At 38.4% G+C, this 23,942-nt stretch overlaps 1 protein-coding gene across 2 annotated transcripts in view; it reads left to right on the top strand.

Annotated features, from left to right (window-relative positions):
* The window catches only part of LOC106058259 (guanylate cyclase soluble subunit alpha-2-like), a 176,003-nt gene that overhangs the window by 116,133 nt on the left and 35,928 nt on the right, over positions 1–23,942 (top strand). For both annotated transcript variants that reach the window (XM_056037272.1, XM_056037271.1), the window contains exon 8: positions 3,178–3,357. In XM_056037272.1, coding sequence (XP_055893247.1) covers positions 3,178–3,357 — 180 coding nt within the window. The remainder of the gene's footprint in view (positions 1–3,177; positions 3,358–23,942) is intronic.

Here is a 23,942-nt window from a genome sequence, read left to right as displayed (position 1 = left end):
GTGTCCAAAACTATAAAGTAATTAAGTAAATAAAGTTTTTTTTTCCTTTGATTAATTAAGGAAAAAAATTTCACGCTTGAGTGTATGCCAACATATGGCATATTGTGGGAAGCGTGGTCGAGAGGTTAAGTGCGCTTGAATTGGCTACCTAGAAGGGGGCTCGAGGTTCGACACCCGACTCGGGCAGAGTTGTGTTTACTGAGCGCCTAAAGGCAGCACGGAAAACCAACTCCTAGATACCCCCTCCCCCCACTGGTCCACAAAAGAAATTGGACCAAAAGCTCGCTGAGCTTGCTGATAGCATGAAAGTAGCGCTATATAAAGCTATAATAATAATAACATCTGAGAACAACAGTTGCCAAGAAAGCTGTCTGGCCATGACAACGATCTTTATTATATTTTTAAAATGTCAAATCTTCCATTGCTCTACATCTCAATTCACACATAAGATAACCGCATAGCAATACTCACATACAAATTAATTAAACATAAGCATATCAATCACACATAGTAATGCATGTATCTGAATAAAAGTAAAAAAGTAAAGTTCCCTTTTCAGACCTTGTGGTCTTTTTACCTTACCTTTTTTTTTATCTACAGGGCAGATAATGTAAAGGGCATCTGTTTCTGTGGCCTACGGTTAACGAGGGTGTCATGTGGCCAGCACAACGACCATCGCGTTTACGTTCCCCCAACACATGTCAGGTACCCATTAGAGCTGGGTGAACTCAGAGGCGCCCGAAGATAACACCTTTAATAAAATCACTAATTTTAGAAAGCCTTCAGGAGAGAATACTCAAAAGTAAAGAAGCAATCTCACATAAAACCCTGAACCATAATCTTCAAATACAAAAACAAAATCTAATAAAATACTCAGAAAGAAACAAAGATAGAGGTACATTTCTCATTCCATACGCTAGGACAAATTTATACAAATGCTCCTTCTTCCCTAGTAGGCTACTATTAGAGCATGGAATGAGTTGCCTGAGCTAGCCAGGAAAACCAGCGACTTGGCAGAATTTAAGTCATTGGTTAACATTCATGACTAGATGCATGACGCGTAGGACGTAATCATCTTTTTTGAAGTAACGTCTGCATTTTATAAGATAAGTTAAAAAGATCCCGAAATTAAAAATCACAGTCAGATTCTAATACATACATATCAAAAGACTCACGTCAATCAACACATATCATTACACATCAATTGAAAGATTATTTTCTAAAAAGGCTGATGTCGTGGGAATAGTAGCAATTTTAAATATATATTATTTTTAAACATACTTTTTTTAAAATCAAATTTAATTAGTAAATCGAGGAGAATTAGCCTCCCGGAAATCAAGTGAAGCCGTTTTAATTCCACCATTAAAATGAGCTCCAGAAAATTAATTCCATTTTTGCTGTCGTCAGCTTAGTTTGTTCATTTCTCAAACAGTTCACCCTGGTGTTTAAATAACACAAAAATCTCGCTATCAGCAATATAGAATTAAAAAAAAAATAGCAATTTAAAAATTTATTTTTCAAATTCTTTTTTTTTTTGTAATTTCATTTTATTTCTATGCGACTCAGATAGATGTGGAAAGTGCAAGATCGCTTTCAGAAAGTGCTAGGGGCGTGTGTGGACCAGCCAATAGACTTAGCTTTATTAGTTTTCATAACTGTAATTAGTTGGAGAGATAGAGCAAGGATTAGTTAGTTTTTTTCCTCTTGCTCTCCCTTTCTCTACCCCCCCTCCAACGCTCTTTACACCCCAGCAGAGCCACGATCAAAACATTATTTAACAGTGATTAATATCCAATCCTTTTCACCTCTGGGCATTTTTTGGAAACTACACGGCGCTTCGTGTAAGGAAACCTTTTGGACAGGGGTGTTCATAACAAAATATCTTAGACGTAGTCAACAAAATATCTCAGACATAGTCGGTAATAAAATACCTCAGACGTAGTCAACAAAATATCTCAGACGTAGTCAACAAAATACCTCAAACGTAGTCAACAAAAACATCTCAGACTTATCAGCAAAATATCTCGGGCGTAGTTAGCAAATATATCGGACGTAGTCGGTAATGGAATACCTTAGACGTAGTCAACAAAATATCTTATACGTAGTCAACAAAATATCTCGGACGTAGTTGGTAATAAAATACCTCAGACGTAGTCAACAAAATACCTCAGACGTAGTCAACAGAATATCTCGGGCGTAATCAACAAATATACCTCAGACGTAGTCGACAAAATATCTTTGACGTTGTCGACAACAATATCTTAGATGTGGTTAAGAAAATGTCTCAGACGTAGTCAACAAAATATCTCAGACGTAGTGAACAAAATATCCCAGGCGTAGTCGTCAACAAAATATCTTAGACGTAGTCGCCAACAAAAAATATCTCAGGCGTAGTCGGCGCTATGTTGAGGTGCCTACAGACATTTCCACGTTGCATACTCTGCTGTAAAATTTGTAATAACTAAAAAGAAAATAACTTAAAATTAGACTAACGTTTTATATTTTTTTTTATTTTTTTTTTCACTTCTCGGAGACTCCAAATTTAAACGTTCGTTCGTCTGTAGAGCAATAATTTGTTTATTATTTTGTTGGCGTACGTGACATTATTCATTTTGGTCTATAGGCCAATATTTCAAAATCGTCACCCGAACTACCACTTTTCATTTTCTGAAGTTTTTCTGTTCTTCTCATTACATCGCTACCATATTTCTTCCTATTTCCGTTTCTTTCCTTTCCAACTGAATTGTTGTTCTGAAAGAAGGTCAACTGGATCTTTACAAATTTTAAGTGTGAAAAAAGAGCCGATAACTGTGGTTAATCTTTAGCATGAAAAATCTCATTAGGAAAAAGATTGCTAGCTAATGAAGTTGAATTTTCAATACTAAAGTCTAAATATTTTTCTTAAAAGTGTTGAAGCATATTCTTGTCTTCTTAGGTAGTGAGTTGAAAATCTTCAATCCATGCAGACAAGGTTGATAAGTTGTTAGTTTTAAAAGAAATACTTCTAATTACCAAAAAATGGACGAAGCATGCGGTTATTTTCTCGTGATAGTAATACGACAGATATTAGTCCTGAAAGTTTTGAAATGTGGATCTAAACTAAAAATGTGTATGAACTTAAGTTTTAACAGCTAAATAGATTTGTTCTTCTCTTGGACCTTGACCCACGACCCATAGAATCTAGAGTTGAAAGGTCAGATGATATTCCTCCAAGAGACAGAGTCTATCATGTTCTTGGGCTCGCCGAGTGTGGAGAAGCTGGACGAACTCATCGGTAAAGGCATCTACATCTCAGACATCCCCATCCACGATGCCACGCGAGACGTCATTCTTGTAGGAGAGCAGACCAAAGCGCAGGTAAGAGCTTACTAATAAAGTAAAGTCTTCAGCAAATTTTGTTTTGTCCAAAGAAATGGTTAACTTTAAAAAAGTGTCCTCCTCCTTTTGTCTAACATCGAGTCGTAACAGTATTGCACGTCTTTAGGAACAACAAGATGCGAAGATCAAAAGGACTCTCCGAGACAGACTTAGAATTGAAGGACTCTCCGAGACAGACTTAGAATTGAAGGACTCTCCGAGACAGACTTAGAATTGAAGGACTCTCCGAGACAGACTTAGAATTGAAGGACCCTCCAAGACAGACTTAGAATTGAAGGACTCTCCGAGACAGACTTAGAATTGAAGGACCCTCCAAGACAGACTTAGAATTGAAGGACTCTCCGAGACAGACTTAGAATTGAAGGACCCTCCAAGACAGACTTAGAATTGAAGGACTCTCCGAGACAGACTTAGAATTGAAGGACCCTCCAAGACAGACTTAGAATTGAAGGACTCTCCGAGACAGACTTAGAATTGAAGGACCCTCCAAGACAGACTTAGAATTGAAGGACTCTCCGAGACAGACTTAGAATTGAAGGACCCTCCAAGACAGACTTAGAATTGAAGGACTCTCCGAGACAGACTTAGAATTGAAGGACCCTCCAAGACAGACTTAGAATTGAAGGACTCTCCGAGACAGACTTAGAATTGAAGGACCCTCCAAGACAGACTTAGAATTGAAGGACTCTCCGAGACAGACTTAGAATTGAAGGACCCTCCAAGACAGACTTAGAATTGAAGGACTCTCCGAGACAGACTTAGAATTGAAGGACCCTCCAAGACAGACTTAGAATTGAAGGACTCTCCGAGACAGACTTAGAATTGAAGGACCCTCCAAGACAGACTTAGAATTGAAGGACTCTCCGAGACAGACTTAGAATTGAAGGACCCTCCAAGACAGACTTAGAATTGAAGGACTCTCCGAGACAGACTTAGAATTGAAGGACCCTCCAAGACAGACTTAGAATTGAAGGACTCTCCGAGACAGACTTAGAATTGAAGGACCCTCCAAGACAGACTTAGAATTGAAGGACTCTCCGAGACAGACTTAGAATTGAAGGACCCTCCAAGACAGACTTAGAATTGAAGGACTCTCCGAGACAGACTTAGAATTGAAGGACCCTCCAAGACAGACTTAGAATTGAAGGACTCTCCGAGACAGACTTAGAATTGAAGGACCCTCCAAGACAGACTTAGAATTGAAGGACTCTCCGAGACAGACTTAGAATTGAAGGACCCTCCAAGACAGACTTAGAATTGAAGGACTCTCCGAGACAGACTTAGAATTGAAGGACCCTCCAAGACAGACTTAGAATTGAAGGACTCTCCGAGACAGACTTAGAATTGAAGGACCCTCCAAGACAGACTTAGAATTGAAGGACTCTCCGAGACAGACTTAGAATTGAAGGACCCTCCAAGACAGACTTAGAATTGAAGGACTCTCCGAGACAGACTTAGAATTGAAGGACCCTCCAAGACAGACTTAGAATTGAAGGACTCTCCGAGACAGACTTAGAATTGAAGGACCCTCCAAGACAGACTTAGAATTGAAGGACTCTCCGAGACAGACTTAGAATTGAAGGACCCTCCAAGACAGACTTAGAATTGAAGGACTCTCCGAGACAGACTTAGAATTGAAGGACCCTCCAAGACAGACTTAGAATTGAAGGACTCTCCGAGACAGACTTAGAATTGAAGGACCCTCCAAGACAGACTTAGAATTGAAGGACTCTCCGAGACAGACTTAGAATTGAAGGACCCTCCAAGACAGACTTAGAATTGAAGGACTCTCCGAGACAGACTTAGAATTGAAGGACCCTCCAAGACAGACTTAGAATTGAAGGACTCTCCGAGACAGACTTAGAATTGAAGGACCCTCCAAGACAGACTTAGAATTGAAGGACTCTCCGAGACAGACTTAGAATTGAAGGACCCTCCAAGACAGACTTAGAATTGAAGGACTCTCCGAGACAGACTTAGAATTGAAGGACCCTCCAAGACAGACTTAGAATTGAAGGACTCTCCGAGACAGACTTAGAATTGAAGGACCCTCCAAGACAGACTTAGAATTGAAGGACTCTCCGAGACAGACTTAGAATTGAAGGACCCTCCAAGACAGACTTAGAATTGAAGGACTCTCCGAGACAGACTTAGAATTGAAGGACCCTCCAAGACAGACTTAGAATTGAAGGACTCTCCGAGACAGACTTAGAATTGAAGGACCCTCCAAGACAGACTTAGAATTGAAGGACTCTCCGAGACAGACTTAGAATTGAAGGACCCTCCAAGACAGACTTAGAATTGAAGGACTCTCCGAGACAGACTTAGAATTGAAGGACCCTCCAAGACAGACTTAGAATTGAAGCACTATCCAAGACAGATCTAGAATTCAAAAAGACTCTTAAAGACAGACCTAGTATTGAAGGATTATTCAAGACAGAATTGAAGGACTCTCCGAGACAGACTTAGAATTGAAGGACCTTCCAAGACAGACTTAGAATTGAAGCACTATCCAAGACAGATCTAGAATTCAAAAAGACTCTTAAAGACAGACCTAGTATTGAAGGATTATTCAAGACAGAATTGAAGGACTCTCCAAGACAAACTTAGAATTGAAGGGCCCTCCAAGACAGACTTAGAATTGAAGCACTATCCAAGACAGATCTAGAATTCAAAAAGACTCTTAAAGACAGACCTAGTATTGAAGGATTATTCAAGACAGAATTGAAGGACTCTCCAAGACAAACTTAGAATTGAAGGGCCCTCCAAGACAGACTTAGAATTGAAGGACTATCCAAGACAGACTTAGAATTGAAGAACTATCCAAGACAGACTTAGTATTGAAGGACTATACAAGACAGACTTGTAGAGCATGGAATAACAGTTTTTTTCATACCTTATTTAAATAGTTCCCATACTAAGCAAATGTAAGTTAAAATGAATTTTTTTCAAAATTTACACCGAAGAACAATGCAATGTTGATCGGGGATTGGGGAGGGGTTTAGACGGAAAGAGTTACAATTATGGTGAAAATATCAGAAGTTTACCTTGGGTAAAAGCCAATATACTTCAAGTAAAAATTGTGTATCAGAAAACATAGCTGAATGTTATGCTCCGTAATACAACAATTGAAGATATTAAACATTATACAATGTCGTGTTTGATTAACCCTTTTACAGTTGTCTTGGAGGTGTCGCGAAAAAATGTAATTTTGTACAAGAATCAATAAAAAAAAAAGAAAGAAAAAACAACTAGTTAATTAACTATTGGTGGTTAATTATTTTGTTTGGTATTAACCAAGGAAAAGAAATCGTACTTGACAGATGCGGTGGCATGGGCTGAATTAGTTCCCCCCTTCCTTTTCCCAGCTGGTTCTGACACGTGATAGCGATTTGAGAAAACTAAAAGCTAAACAAAAACAATTGGTAAAACTTTTTCTAATCGCACATGTTTATTGTTGTCTTTATCTCTCCTAATATCAAAGCTTGCTTTAGGCTAATCCATAAAGTAGAAACTCATCTAGTTACATTTACATAAAGCAGGCATTGACATGCGTTCCAGGTCTCAAAGTCCTTTTTACTGTCACAGAAGTTTACGTACATTAGAGTCGTTAATCTCGGCTAAATGATGATTGAAGTGAAAAGCCAAAGAAGACCTTCTAGCCTTTACTAAATGTCTTTTACCTGAGTAGAAATGTAGGATTTGGTCTTAGTCTATTAACTCTTTCAAGTCATCAAGAAATTGATCAATATGCCCTCATCGTTGAACTTCTCCATAAAACAAACATTTGTCTTGACTAAAGGTTATTAAATCGATAATTAATTTGTTTTCCTCTTACTTTTTTTACTTATTTCTCCAGTTTATTGCCGTGGTACTAGATTTTACTAAATGTACTGATATATTTATCTCATATATTTGAGTGAAATAAACGGTCTAGAGTTCAAGGAATAAGTACAAATAACATTGACTTGTTTAACGCGGTATCAATTATTTTTAAAGAAATATTTAACGATCGTTTTCATTTTGATGAATTTTCAATCAAAAACTTTTTTATAACTTCGGGATCTTTAGAACGTCATTCAGTCATACAGAAAGTATCAAATGAATTATTGTTATGAGCTAGACAGCCTAGGTTTCACTTGTTTCAACTGAACACAGCCAATATTAATCTTAATTCGAATCCATACAATTCTATTTCTAAAGTGTCGCCAGAACGGACGATTTAATACATCCCAGAGATCAGTGATTTTAGTAATTAAACATTGCATGACATTCAAAGACACGTAGGTTTGGTTATGCGTTCAGTCTAATCAAACATCTTTTTTTAAATTTCTGGAACTTCAAGCTACTAAGTGACACTTTGTAAATCGATCTTGTTTAAAATGTCAAAAGCTCTATGTCACAAAATTACAATCTCCAAATCAAACATCTTTTTTAAATTTCTGGAACTTCAAGCTACTAAGTGACACTTTGCATATCGATCTTGTTTAAAATGTCAAAAGCTCTATGTCACAAAATTACAATCTCCAAATCAAACATCTTTTTTAAATTTCTGGAACTTCAAGCTACTAAGTGACACTTTGTAAATGGATCTTGTTTAAAATGTCAAAAGCGCTATGTCACAAAGTGACAATCTCCAAATCAAACACCTATTCAACGTTACTGAATCTTAGACTTGCCTATATATGTGCAGAGAAAGTAAACTTAAAAAATAACTCTATAAACCTTTTTTTCCTTAAGAATATCATTACACTGTAAATACAGTTTTAAAGATATTTGTTTTCAATGGTTCCACTCACATCAAAGAGTGATTTCTGTTGGATTAAGTCCATTATAACGATGTATTAGGTTTAGGGGATCACGTAAAAGGCCATTTCAAAGTTGGTAAATATTTGTTTTTTTTTTCTTGACTTGTTCTGTGCGGCATTCATGTTTGCACTCGTAGAGATGCCCCCCTCTCCCCCACCCTAATGTCTCAGACCATACATACACACACACACGATATGTTAACATTTGTTGCCTGCAAAGGTTGGGTTCATATTTTTTTGTTAGAGTTTCTAGAACTCTCCCAGATGATGGAGAAATAAAATGGTGGACGAGGCCAAAATGTTCCCAGATCTTCCCCCTGCCTTTTCATTTCGGGTTCAAAGGTCAGGTCGGTGATAGATTGCCAGAAATGTTGGCCTTTGTGAGCAAAGATAAATATTTCCTTTGTAAAATGTTTTACATGTTTCGGATTTTTTTTTTCAAAATCTGAAGATAATTACATCCTAGCCCAAACCCTGGAATGGGTTGCCTGAGTCAGCTAGGAAAACCAATGATTTGGCACAATTCAAGTCATTGATTAACATGCAAGGAAAGATTGACCTAGTGACACGCGTAGGACGCAATCATCATCTCTTTTGTAGTAACGTCTGTAGTTTTGTAAAGAGAAGATGAGACCAGGGGGGGTGGGGGATGGCAGTGGGTAGGGTTCCGAACCCTGGCCCTTGGAGACCACCGAACCAGAGTCCAGAGCGAATAGAACACGACTAAGCAGCAATCCGTTTTTTGAAACTAAATCCCGAAATTTAAAAATTCCAGTTTTCACCAGGATTCGAACCCAGAACTTCCGGTTTGGAACATTCATATTACGATTAGCTCTCAGTGTTTCATTAACAGTTTTGTGTATTTTAGTCTGAAACACTATGTAAGTGAAATATATCATATATTTATCTATCACATAATTAACAATCACGTATTTAATTACACTATCCCATTCTAAACAAGTGTGTGAGTGTGTGTGCATATGAAATGATGTATTTCTGTATTTGTTGAGCTTTTCTTCATTACAATATAGAAGTTGGTTTTTGTTTTAAATACGTCGACACAACATTTGACACATCCATACACAGACACACACCCACACAGAGTGGACACATGATAAAGACGTGGTCTGTGGTCTGTTTGTTTTGAGGGAAAAAAATATGTCTTGTGCACCTTGACAAAAATTTGAGTAAGTCTCTAATCTCTATGCCGAGATTTTATTTTCTCTTTCTTTACATAAACTATTTTCTCTTTAGAAAGTTGCTACGTTACCTTTTTTTACGTTGGTAAAATCTCCTTCAAACATGAAAACTGTGAAGACTCAGGAAACTGTGTAAGGAACAGAAGCTGTGAGCAGCTCACTTGGGCCTTGCTTTCTTTACGTTCTACGGAGAAAACGATAGTCATTCCTCACATCCACCAATGAATAACGAATATCTCTTGTAGGGAAACTATTTATATTGTCATCAACCAGCACTGGATAGATCCACATGGAGAGAGAGCATAAAGGAAGGGTCCCGGAGTGCAGATGCCATACTCAACAGTAGTAGAAAGAAGGGGGAAAGTGCCTGGTGATTACAGGCAGCTGTGTATCAAGGATTTGCCTCTTTAGTCACACAAGAAGTTGCAAAGGGAAAAGATCGTCTCCCAAGATTTAAAATGCCACAGAACCAGAAATTCATCCGTGATTCTGTAATTGTGTATCAACGGGCATGTACTTTTGGTTCTAGAAAAACAAGAAGCCTTCTTAAGTCCTTACTTACAAGTGTTACATCTAGAGTCTCTCAAAGTCAACGAGAAGAAGGTCATAACTAGATCTATGGCCGATACATACAATTTTGTTTTAGGATGTAACGAGACTATTTCAACAAAAAGTTCATTAAAAAAACAGAAAACTATTTGCTATCCAGATAATTATTTATAGCTCTCGGAAAGTTTGCTTTATATTAAATGTAAATTATAAATTCTTAAATTACTTTTTTTTCGAATAATGCCAAAGCTGTAGCTGTGTTTATAAATCAGATGGAATTAATCCGTCCACATCCGTAAAATGTCCTTTCAGATTGAATGTATTATGAAGAAACAAACTTGAGTTTCAAATAACTGTAATGAATACAGACATTAATAAACCTGGATAACAATATATAGGAATGAGTCATATACATTACTCCGCTATCTATATTATACAATATTATATATATACATGTAATGAAATCAGAACAACGCTAGCATATGATTTATCGTTCCCATACAGACACACAAAAATCATTACAATTCTCATTTATCATGTAATGAACATGTGTCCATTTGTTTGTCCTGAGCACCAGACTCCAAAGAACTGGCCTACCATTCAATCACGCGCACTCTTTGATTGCAAGTCTACTGCACGCTAGGAGTATTTCAGACGTACATAATTATATTTTTCTTCTCTAAAACAAAAAACAAACTATGATATTTTATGATAAATAAGAGAAAGATGTACATGGGCTTATTTGTTTATTACATCTCAATGGCAGGCAATAATAATAAAAACAAATCATCTTTCTTGTTAGTGATGTTCATAAAATGGAGACACATCTATTAATAGCAAGTTGGTTTTTATGCATCCACTGTACAGAATACAGAAATATAGCCTCGACTGTCCATTAGTCTGTTCGACGGTCGGTATTAGGACACAACTACAGTCCAGTTAAAGAGTAAAGTTTCCTCTTTCAGACCTTGCGATCTATGTGGCAGATGATGTAAAGGTCATCTGTTTATGTTGCCCACAGATAAACGAGGGTGTCATGTGGCCAGCACAACGACCAACCTCCTTTACTTTTCTCTAACTTACGTCAGGTACCCGTTAGAGCTGGGTGGAATCTAAGGCGCCCAAAGATCCCGAAATTAAAAATCCCAGTCTCCACCAGGATTCGAACACAGGATCCAAACGCTTTACCGCTCAGCCATCGCGCCTCCATCTATGTTTGTAATTAACTTAATTTGATCATTCTTCTTGCAATTTATAATAATAATAATAATAATAATAATAATCTTTATTATCCGTATGGAAATTTGTCTTATGACTTCTAAGCTTCAGACGTTACTTCAGAAATGAAGATTATTACATCCTAGACTAAACATTGTGCTGAAGTCAGGGAATAGCAGCGGGCGAGGTTCGAATCCTACACCCATATGATAATACAAGGAGAAAGATTGGAGCATTTTGACATGAAAAAAGTCGGATAGAATCGCATTGACATAGACTTAAAGAAATGGTTTCTTCAAATAAATGTATTGCGTTTCTCATGTAGGAGGCGCTTCTTTAATACAAAGAAAAAAAAACTACTTCAACAACGTCTCAATTTATTTTTGTAACTACTAAATCTTTATCTAGAATATATAACAGGTGAAAATCCACAGCTATAGACCAGCTGTTGGGTATTGTTGAAATTTTAATATTGTTACGAATCTTACTATGCAGGCTCTCTGCAAACTGCACCATACACCACCAACTTAAAGAACTTGACAACTCAGGGCTCCAAAGTAACGTAACACTTTAATAGTTGAATAAATAACAGCCAATACTGTACAATTGGGAACACGTACACTGTACAAATAGCTCTCCGATAACACCGTTCCGTCGTATCAACTCTTGCACTGGCCTCTCCGTCTCGTTCCGGGCTTGCACTGGGTTCAACAGTTCAGGACTGACTTCACACACTAGGCTCGTTGTGTCGCAGACCAAGATCAAGACGCCAGTCTTCTCAACTGTACTTGACAGTACTCCGCACTGAACCGTCGTAATGCTCCGTAAAGAACCACACCGCTGAACTGTGCTGTAGTCGACCGTACTGTAGTGAACCGGGCTCTGAACCCATGTCGTGCACCTTCTCTCGCGAACCTTCTCTCGTGAACCGTGCTGTATTGAGCCTCTTTTCTCAACCGTCTTGACTGCGTCACCTCCGCTCTTATATAGGGCCTTCTCGAACCGGACAGAACGCCGCTCGACGTTTCTAGGTGGTCAGATGACTACAACTCTCGTGACGCTCCTGAGCTCTGTTCATGACGGCGATCCTTCCCGACCTGTCCTGTTGACACTCGACTCGGCTGACCGTCGTAGCTCGTCACGGTTGACCGCTCGTCTAGCGCTGGCCTGGGGCGATTTGCGTCGGCTGACTACACAGACACCACTACCCCTCTCTGTGCCACCACCAAGTTTATAACAATATAAAAACAAAAACAACATTCTAATGACATGACTTAATAAAGACTAAATGAACCTGTAGTTAAAGCTCAACATTACAGGGAACTGTTTTGTTCTACGTGCATTTAAAAGAGTTCCGCTACAATCAAGTCTTTGTTACTTGGCTTGTGGTCATAGAAAGACCTCACACAGCAAGCTCTTGGGGAATACAGAAAAAAAAGAAAGAAGTTAATAAATGAGTGCTTAGGAAAGAATATGACATTAATGTTGTATATACAAAAAAAAAATGCAACATTAGCGCTAAACTACTATGACACTATCGTCTGTGTGTTGATTGATAACAGACACTAATGTCGAAATATGTTCAGACCCTACAAGAAATGTTACATTTTAATTTGAAACGAAATCATATCGGTATTTTAGAGTTTACGAAACTTTTGACAAAAGCCAGAGTATTTCTAACCAAAAGAACTAATTGACAATTATTATCGTTAAACCAACACAACAAAGAAAATCATCGCGTATCCAGCATCCAGGCTGGAGTTAGTTATCCAGGGTGGAGTTAGTTATTCAGGCTGGAGTTAGTTATCCAGGTTGGAGTTAGTTATCCAGGCTGGAGTTAGTTATTCAGGCTGGAGTTAGTTATCCAGGTTGGAGTTAGTTATCCAGGTTGGAGTTAGTTATCCAGGCTGGAGTTAGTTATCCAGGTTGGAGTTAGTTATCCAGGTTGGAGTTAGTTATCCAGGCTGGAGTTAGTTATCCAGGTTGGAGTTAGTTATCCAGGTTGGAGTTAGTTATCCAGGCTGGAGTTAGTTATCCAGGTTGGAGTTAGTTATCCAGGTTGGAGTTAGTTATCCAGGTTGGAGTTAGTTATCCAGGCTTTCAGTAAATTTGTCTCCGTGATTCCATGTTCTCGCTAAGTAAGCTGAACACTTTTATTGCTGTATCTGTTTTACTTGTACATTACAACACCAGATAATGTCGTGACCATGCCCTTAAGGTTTCATGTATATCGCTTTATTAAACCAGTACCTCGTGTTGAATTGTATTATAAACTGTTCTCATACTTTCGGCTAAATTATATTAAAAAAATATTTTTAAATGCGATTTTTTCCAAGCGGTGCTAGATACTTTAAAGAAGAAAAAATATAGTGCACAAAAAGAATATTTTGCAAAAGAAAACAACAAAACAAAATACAAAAAAAAAACGTTGAATTTTTTAAAACAATTATATTTATAGCTGTTAAAATGTTCATAATCATTGAGCTCAATTATAAATGTTTTGGTTCAATATTATAAATGTGCCTTTGCGTTGCTGGAAACTCAGTGTTATTCGCATTGTCATCTGACAGTTTATATTTGAAGAATCTTTGACTTCTTGTTAGCGGATGTACACAAAATATACATAGGAGGCAGCAATCTTTTTAGTGCCTCCCGTGTACAGAATAAAGGAACTGTAGATTAAGCTTTGTTGTTGTTGTTGTTGTGTTGTTGTTGTTGTTGTGTTGTTGTTGTTGTGTTGTTGTTGTTGTTGTGTTGTTGTTGTTGTTGTTGTTGTTGTTGTTGTTGTTGTGGTGGTGTTGTGTTGTGTTGTTGTTGTTGTGTTGTTGTTGTGTTGTTGTTGTTGTGTTGTGTTGTTGTTGTGTTGTTGTTGTTGTTGTTGTTGTTGTGTTGTTGTTGTTGTTGTTGTTGTGTTGTTGTTGTTGTTGTTGTTGTGTTGTTGTTGTGTTGTTGTGTTGTTGTTGTGTTGTGTTGTTGTGTTGTTGTGTTGTTGTTGTGTTGTGTTGTTGTTGTTATGTTGTTGTTTTTGTGTTGTTGTTGTTGTGTTGTTGTTGTTGAGTTGTTTTTGTTGTTTTTGGATTGTTGTTGTTGTTGTTGTTTGTTGTTGTTGTTCAAAGGGCACTTTTAAACATTGTAGAATCAAATTGTGGAATCATTTCTATTAGTTGCTTTTATTGAGTTGGCGACTTTAAAGTTCGACTTAGCGTCCTTGACATTGTTTGTCGTAAAAATCTCCACACTCTATGATTGGGTCTCCCCCTTCAAAATAAAAAGAGAATATTTTACGTCACCACAAAACCTCTGCTAAAACTTACGGAAACTTTTAATCTCGTGAGACGCTGTTTCTACAAAGTTCGTACACGTTATTTCTCCCACACCAAATCTCGGATTAAGTTGAAATTTTGCATAGTTATTTCTTTTACCTGTCAACACTAGAATCAATTAAATAAAACATTAACAGAATAGTTAATTGACTATTGGTAATTTGGTAATTAGCTATTTTGTTTGGTATATCAAACAATGGAAAGAAATTTTACTTGACTGATAAGGTGGTATACGTTTAATTAGTCCCCCTTATTGTTTGTAGTATGAAAAGTTTGTATACAGGTATGAAACCTATTTTCATAAGCAAACACAAACACACTTTGAAAATGTCTGTTTCAGAATTAGTTATTAATACTTTGAATATTTTGTCTTAGAAATAGACTGAACTGAATGTGGATTACGACATCTCCTTAAAGAAATGCCATCAAATGCACAAGTTCTTTTCACTTGCGACATAGTCACGTAACTAAAGACGCCTCCTTTCTTTTCTTACCCAAGTCAATTCTCTTCTCTTTCCTCTGAACAGCAATGTCAATCAGTGTCTTGAGATAGCAAATCGATTCATTGATCTGGTATAAGATTTAAGGGGGAAAAAAAAAGGGGGGGGTGTAAGACCGTATTACGTTTTGTAGCTAGGGTCGTGGCAAGATCCTCTTTACGACCCCTTTTTCCTTCACGAGTCCTGGTTAATTGAGTGGATCCCATTTCACTCTGGCCTGCCGCTTACTTAAGGACCTGGTGCTTTGACGTGCTGGCAATGGGGGGAAGGGGTGGGCAGGATTTATGTGGAGGTAGCATTTCACTGTGTGTGTGTGTGTGTGGGGGGGGATGGGTGGTGGAGGGGAAAGGGTTAGTGTCAAGAGGGATTGTAGACAAAAAGAAGGTCAGAGTTTGACACGGGTCAAAGTTCCATGCTTTTGAGACATGACCAAACAAAACTGAATGCAGCCACTGTCCCACTAAGAGGCATACTCTTAAGAACAAACAAACGTATGCATTTATACACATCTATAAGCACACACACACACACACACATACACACACACAATGTATATACATACACACAAGTAATACAGACACTCATGAACAAACAATTTAAAAACGTCCACCTTCACCCCCCCCCCAACTCTTGCAAACATTCACAACTCTACGATGCATAAGAACCGATCTCCCCCACCCCCCCCCTCCGGTTCCATCTCAAGCGATCTCCTGCCTTGAGATAGATTTCATCCAGACATATTTCGTGACACTTTGAAAAGAGTGCGCCAGTTATTAATTAGACTAAGTCTGAGGAAAGAAAAGAAAAAAAGTTTGGAAATGGTAAAGGTGGGGTGGGGGGGGGAGAGTTCTATGAGAGGAAAACAAACGCTGCACCAGGGGACATAATGGCGTAAAATAAAAGGAAAGAAAATGATTTGTGGGGAAACTCTAGGACCATGTTTGATTTTGTGATTGATACTATTTCCCATTGCTCAGTTCTCTTAGTGCGATTTAGTGTTGAGGTAAAAGACAATTCATGGCCTGCGACGATTTAATGGATTTGAACAGTTCAAGTTACAAGACCATCAAAGGCAAAGACTTTCTGCGTTAGCGAAATCTCTGAATTCCAGTGTGCTCTTTTATTGACAGACTTGTAGATATTTTTATAAAAGCAGACTTTACGTGCCTGCAGAATAACTCAGTGTTTCATTTCTTCTTCCACTATTTCCCTAGACATATTTCCATATGGTCTCACATCTCCTGCTTGTAAGGGCGACTATCTAGTCCAGACTGCATTTACACGTTTTGTGTTTGTTTTCCAAGTTTGGGACAAACCTTCAGAAATAAAGTGTGCTACATTATAGCCCAGATCGCTTTCATGAGAATGGTACGAGTTGCCTTAGTCAGTCAGGAAAACCAACAACTTAGCAGAGTTTAAGTCGCTGATTGACACTTGCAATGATAGGGACGTAATAATCTTCTTTTTTTGACGTAACGTCTGTAAAATATAAGATTAAAAATGTGACAGGAGATGGTGCTTGGTTCAAAATTTGGACCGTCAAGTTGACAGAATAGCATACCGCATGACTAGGCAGTCACCTGGGGATTGGACAAATAGATTCAATGACAACTGATTCATTGACAACTGGTTCATTGACAACTGGTTCATTGACAACTGATTCATTGACAACTGATTCATTGACAACTGATTCATTGACAACTGATTCATTGACAACTGATTCATTGACAACTGGTTCATTGACAACTGATTCATTGACAACTGGTTCATTACAAATAATTCTTAAACAACTGGTTTTAAAACTTTTATTAAAAAAGTTATTTCTTCTAAGATTTTGTTTGCAGACGCTCTAAAGCTAGATAGTAGCTAGATGCCAGAAGCCCTACTGCTAGATAGTAGCTAGATGCCAGAAGCCCTACTGCTAGATAGTAGCTAGATGCCAGAAGCCCTACTGCTAGATAGTAGCTAGATGCCAGAAGCCCTACTGCTAGATAGTAGCTAGATGCCAGAAGCCCTACTGCTAGATAGTAGCTAGATGCCAGAAGCCCTACTGCTAGATAGTAGCTAGATGCCAGAAGCCCTACTGCTAGATAGTAGCTAGATGCCAGAAGCCCTACTGCTAGATAGTAGGTAGATGCCAGAAGCCCTACTGCTAGATAGTAGCTAGATGCCAGAAACCCTACTGCTAGATAGTAGCTAGATGCCAGAAGCCCTACTGCTAGATAGTAGCTAGATGCAAGAAGCCCTACTGCTAGATGGTAGCCCTACTGCTAGATAGTAGCTAGATTTGCCACAATGAATCGCCCATTTTAGTTTGTGGTTATAATTGGATTTTTTTTCTGCATGAAACATAGCATTATTTAATATATCTTTTTCGAATAAACACATGAATCATCAATGAACATTAAGTCCTTGAGTTTAGATTTCACGAGTGAACAAAAAAATTGGATTGAAATTCAAAACAATTGAATTACTCGGGATAATTGTGTGCTTATTATTAGCTTCTTGGTTGTGTGGTATATGTCACGACAATTACAGGTTCGAACCTTGCCCTCCGACATTCTCTAGCGACTTTGATTTCTGATGGAACATCAACTTTACAAGTTATAAGTTTAATACAACTCTCATGTGTCTTAGACTTTAAAAAATAATTCTTTTACTTATAGAAGTGATGCCTCTCTGATACGTTTTAAAATTTAAGATAGAATAGTTGTTTTCAATTGATGCATCGCTCCATATCACGTTTGTTCCCGCATATTCAATATCGATCGTTAAACTGTCGAGATGTACGATTCTTAATGACAGTCCTTCTCGCCCCAAACCCAACCCCATCCGCCCAGCTGTTGAAAAGACTCTCTTACATCCCACGCAAAGAGCTACTCTGTCAATAGCAAACAGATTTTCTCATTTTCCATCATACTCTCGTGGGTTGTTGAGAATAAATGGGCACGATGACGTCATCAAAAACAGAACAAAACGTAAGAATGCAAATAAACGAAACAATGATAACCGGGGAGTTTTTTTTTTTTTTAAAAATCTCTAATTGTTTTTGCAAACGAAACAACTATAGAAATTTAACGAAACTATATAAAGAAGGAAGCTGTTTTCTTTTAGTCCTACTGGAAATTCATGCTTTCTCCTTTATCATAAGATGGAAGTAGGTTGTTCAAAAGTTGGAATGTAGAATGGTGCGTTTCCTTGTTCTGAATGAAAGTGACATCTAATGAGAAAGCCCCCCCCCCCCCAAAAAAAAAAAAAAAAAAAAAGTTGACATGAAAATATAGTGAAGATGTTTTACTTTTATTACAATATTATTAAGACATTAAGAATATTAAAATAGTATATTGGAAATGTGAAAAAAAAACAACACTTGAACATGATCTATGTATGAAAAATACTGAAACGTTAAATGGCAAGAAAAAAAATACCTGATACTGAAGTCTTTCGAAGAGCGGGCCTGCAAAGTATCCACTCAAGCCTGATGCAGTCTCAACTGAGATGGGCAGGCCACTGAATGGAAGACCCCCGCATCCCTAAAAGACTCTGGCCAATTAAGGGAAGAGAAGCGCTCACACGGTGGTCATGGAAAACGCCCCAGGGACACCCTCAAAGCTCTCTGAAAGCCTTCAGCATTGATCCTGCCACCTGAAAGACGGAAGAATTACAAGTGGCGTAGCTAGGGTGGGGGAAGGATGGGGAGAATTTTAAAATCCCCCCTTGGCCCCACTTGAGAAATAAACTGGATAGCTACCGTCCCATCAGCCTCACTAGCTGTACCTGCAAACTGATGGAAAGAGTGATAAATAGAAGGCTGACATGGATCCTTGAGTCAAATAACCTACTCACTGAAGCCCAGGCTGGCTTTAGAAAAGGCAGATCAACAGAAGATCAAATTGCCTTCATCACACAAGAAATAGAAGACGGCTTTCAAGAAAAGAAACCAACAACAATTGTGTGGGTTGACTTAGAAAAAGCATTTGACAAAGTCTGGGAACAAGGTCTCTTGCTCAAGCTAATCCAGCATCACATATCCCACAGAATGTACAACTGGATAAAGGAATACCTAAATAATAGAAAAGCCTTAGTTTGCATGCAAGGACAAAGAAGCCACACAGTGGGTATAAAAAATGGTGTCCCCCAAGGAGGAGTCCTATCCCCAACACTTTTCCTAATATTCATAAACGATCTAAATCAAAACCTACCCAAAAAAGTTAAGAGCAGCATGTATGCAGATGACCTTGCCTTAATTAGCACAGAAGAATATGTAGGAACATCGAAATTTCGATTACAAGATGCTCTTGATAAACTCAATAATTGGTCCAAAGACTGGGGCATGTCCATTAACACAAAAAAGACAACATATACCATATTCTCACTGTCAACAAAACAACAAACAATAAAATTAACATTAGATAAGGAAGCTTTAGAAAAAAATGACAGCCCTACTTATCTTGGAGTCACCTATGACCCGAGACTAACCTGGAAAAACCAAATAGATAAAACACAGAGTAAAGGCATCCAGAGACTATCCCTCTTGAAAAAATTAGCTGGCACAGATTGGGGAGCTAATCACAACATCCTGAAAAAGACCTATACCAGTTTTGTAAGACCTGTACTAGAATATGGTGCCACAGCATGGGGCTCAGCAGCCCAAACCAACCTAAGAAAAATAGACAAGGTTCAAAATATTGGTCTAAGGATAATGACAGGAGCAATCAAAACAACACCCATAAGAGCTATGGAGGAAACCGCTGCCCTGATCTCTCTGGATGAAAGAAGAGAAATAAAAATCCTTTCCCAATTCACTAAATTGGAAACCTTGGAGAGGCACCCACTCAGAACAAAAATCCACAAAACTGGCACAAAAAACCGTCTCAAAAGGACCAATTTCATACAGGAATCTCTAAACCTAAAAAAGAAACACCAACTTGAAAAAATTACTCTGGAATCCTCGATACACTATAATGAATCTCCACCCTGGGACGAAAGCCCTCTTCCTACTATAAGGGACCATATTGAAAACATAAAAAGAAAATCTGATTACAGACCAACAGAGCTCAAGGAAATAGTGAACTGTTTTCTACATACCAATTACCCTAGCAATCAGTGGATCAGAGTTTACACGGATGGCTCATCCCATAAAGCCACCACAAATGGAGGAGCTGGAATACTTATTTAATGGCCAGATGGAGGAAAACTAGAAAAATCCTTTGCAACTGGAGAGCTCTCTGACAGTCACAGAGCAGAAAGGGAAGCACTAGCACTAGCTGCTACCATGCTAGCAAATCATCCAAGTTCCCCTCACAGTCAGATTGTCTTTCTAACAGACGCAAAAACAACCCTCCAAAGCCTGCAAAACTCTGTTTCCCCTTATATTAAAAACCTCAGAACAGCACTCACAAAGCTCAACCACAACAGCAAAAAAACTGTTATTCAATGGATACCAGCTCACATACAACTAGCAGGAAATGAGAAGGCTGACACACTCGCCAAGAGTGGGAGAACAAACTCACAAGTAAACTCTGCACTCTATCCAGAAGAAATGAAGAAATTAATTGTAGATAAAATAAATGAGAAATGGACGAGCTCCCATCCAAATCACAAGAAAGATGATGCTTACTATAAGCTATCCCGACAAGACCAACGTCTAATCTTTCCACTCAGGACCGGACACAACAGAATGCGACAACACATGTTCCGGAAGCTCAAAATTGGAACCAGTGAAATCTGCCCATGTGGAGTATCACCAGAAAATGCCGACCACGTCCTCCAAAACTGCTCTCTCTACCAAGAGGCCCGTATAAGACATTGGCCCCAAATCACCCCAATAGAAAGAAAACTATATGGAGAGCTCCCTGATTTGGAAACCACTGCGCAGTTCATCTCATGTATTGGTCTAGTCATATGAACACTCCAACATAACAATGAGAACGATGAAGAAGAAGAAGAAGAGGTATTGTCTTTTTAAAAAGCTTTTCTTGTTTGTAAGTTTAATACGAATTCAAGTTTCCAGTAATCATTTATAAAACGTAGTGTGATTAAACCAGAAACAATCTGTCAATGCGAGGATATGATTAAACTGCGTTATGTAAGTTATAAATTGCACAATGAGTGCAGTATCATGATACTCTGTAGTACTATTGAAATGAAGATATTTAATGTAGATAATGTACATTTTTATGAATTTAAAAAGGTTTCTCATCTTTGTTTGATTTGTAGTCTCTGATAAACTTTTTTTCCAAAATGAACTCCACGACTAGCTGCCAATCAATCTCACTTCTAGTTTGTTGATTCTCTCATTGGTTTGAAGTTTGATGTCAAAATGTCACTTGGCAGAACAGCTAGAAGTGTTAAACTTTGCATAATAAGAGGGAACATAACAGATCATCAACAAATATAGACTCGTGGTGGTCGAGTATGTCTGTATTGTAGATAAAGTTTCTTCCCTTCTAGTTTCACCCCCTCCCTATTGTGAACTTCGTTTTACAGCCTTCGATTTGCTAGCTTCCATTTCCCTTGCAAGAGCCCCACTTTATCTTGCCCTATCAAAACTTATCTGGTTTCAGATCGTGAAATGCCTGTCGAACACGCTTCGATTCAAAAACTGAGATTTAAAAAAAAAAGGGCCATCATTGGGTACGCTAAACTCACCACACACAAGCGCACACACACACACACGGGGAGAACAAAAAGTGCGTACATGTGGACAAATAAAATGAACAAGTGATAAGGAGACAAAATAATTGATTATTGTTTTGTCCAAACCTTAATACTGTTGACTGTTCTTATGTCTGATCTAATGGTAGCCATCTTTGTTTGTTTGATAGCTAATGTACACATCTTGTATAGAACAATGAAGTAACACTCTCGGTAAATTATTTCGAGCGTTTACTCTTTTATAATGGTGGAAAGAGGCTACTCTTCTTCTTCTTTTTCTTGAAACTGTCAGGTAGAGTTGAGCATCCAGGTCTTGGAAGACTAGGCCAGCAAAATTGAACAAGAGCTACCTATGTACACTGTTCTGTCTGGCGGGGGCCCGCAATTTTCCTTTTCTATATCTGTAGACCAGGCTAAACGTGCAGGACACGCCTTTTATGTGACGGCACCTCGAGGAACGGCGCCTGGATTGTGACAATATTGTGGGAGCTTTTTTACAACCCCGCACTGTGCAATGGGGATGCTCTCGCGCCCCTTTAGGCACCTCCACGGGAGTCTTGTTTTGCTACCCTTTAGCCTAATCCTTTCCTTCTACGATCGTTTCCACCCGGGCGCCACTAAGAGACAACATAGCACGCTATAATCTATTACAACTATCAGTATAAGAAGAAATATTATAGAGTCCTCATTGCTACAAGGGCAGTTATTTTCAGAATTTCTTCACAAAAGTATTTTAGTTACTTCCATTATATATTTACAACGTTACCTACAGCCATTAAGGTAAACACGATCATAAATTATAACATTGACATGTTAGCTCAATCGTTATGATACATAACAAGTGAACTATGCAAAGATTATACATCTCGCCGCAACAGTTAAACATAACATCGTTACAACTTATTGCACATAAAAAATGTTTGTAAAATGTTTTACATGTTTCATATTGTAACTCTTGGGTAGGCACTCAACGTAAAAGCAGGCAACTTAACACAGTGTAACAGGAAATAAAGACAGGTGTTTATTCACTAGGACAAACACATAGCATCCTTCAGCTTCCTCAGAGTCTTTCTACTAACTATACCAGTCCTTTAGACAGCAACCCGAATGTGGACCAACGACAGCCTTCCCCGCTTCGCTCCATGTCCCTTCTACAACCTTCAGGCAGCACCAAAAGATGGCTTCTTAGTTTCCAAACATTCAGACTCTTCACAATCCCTGATGCACTGTTATTCTCCCTCTTCTAGTGTCTTCCTGTTTACGTTCACTAGTCCGCTAGTCCGCACCTCAAGCACTGGTGCAAGGCAGGGTTACAACAGTATGTTCCTTCAGAGTTTGAAGATAATTACTTCCTAGTCCAAACCTCCCGCAGGACGACGGGGGATGGGAGCGGGCAGGGATTGAACCCTGGACCATCGATAAATCTGAATGACAGTCCAGCGCGCAAACCGCACGACCAGGCAGCCATCCGAAGGAAGAGAAACAAGAACGGATAATATAGTCACGAGAGAGTAAGCAACTAGAACAATGATCATCATGACAATATTCCACTATTACCCTCGATCAAGCCCACACGATCACACGATCACAGATGCATATATCCAGATCTCTTTAAAAGTCTTCAAAATTACCAGAAAATTATTCAGCTGTTTTTTTTTTGTCTGTTCTGTTTAAAAAACTATCTATTTATATAATGTGGGCCTAGGTGGTCGTTACATACCTTAAAATTGTATCTAGGCATTGACGCTGCCGAAGTTAAAAAGATTTTAAAGTTGACAGGAAAGTGTAAGGTGGGCCACAGTAGTCGTATTTTAGATAAATGTTCTTCAACATTTAATGGTGATAATGGCGAGACCAATCGTCACAGTGGTTATCAACACCGACTTGCAACGTCGCAACCTGAGGGGAGTGAAGACCGATATCTCGATGCCACGGTCGTACAAACTTGTGATGTGGCAACAAGCTATTGGTCTAAGAGATAAAGATGTGTTGAGATATATAAAGATGTGTTAAGAGATAAATATAAATGCAGGGGCGTAGCTAGGAATTTTCCATCATTTGTGGGCTTGACCTCTTTAAGGGCCCCTGCATTTTGAGTAATATTTAATATTTAAAGCAAAAAAACACTCCTTTGGTGTCCCCCCTCAAGTGGGGGGCCGGGGGGATTTTAAATATCTCCTCCCTTTTCCCCCACCCTAGCTACGCCACTGGATATATATTCAACAGCGTGGCTGTGTTACATAATTCGAAAATGTAATTTGTAGAAAACCAATTTGTTAAATATAAAATTTGATATACAAACTATTAATA

Source organism: Biomphalaria glabrata, chromosome 8, assembly GCF_947242115.1.
Source record: "Biomphalaria glabrata chromosome 8, xgBioGlab47.1, whole genome shotgun sequence".
In the NCBI taxonomy this organism is placed as follows: Eukaryota; Metazoa; Mollusca; class Gastropoda; family Planorbidae; genus Biomphalaria; species Biomphalaria glabrata.
The sequence above is the reverse complement of the archived record's forward strand: the minus strand, read 5'-3'. Positions and strand labels throughout refer to the sequence as shown.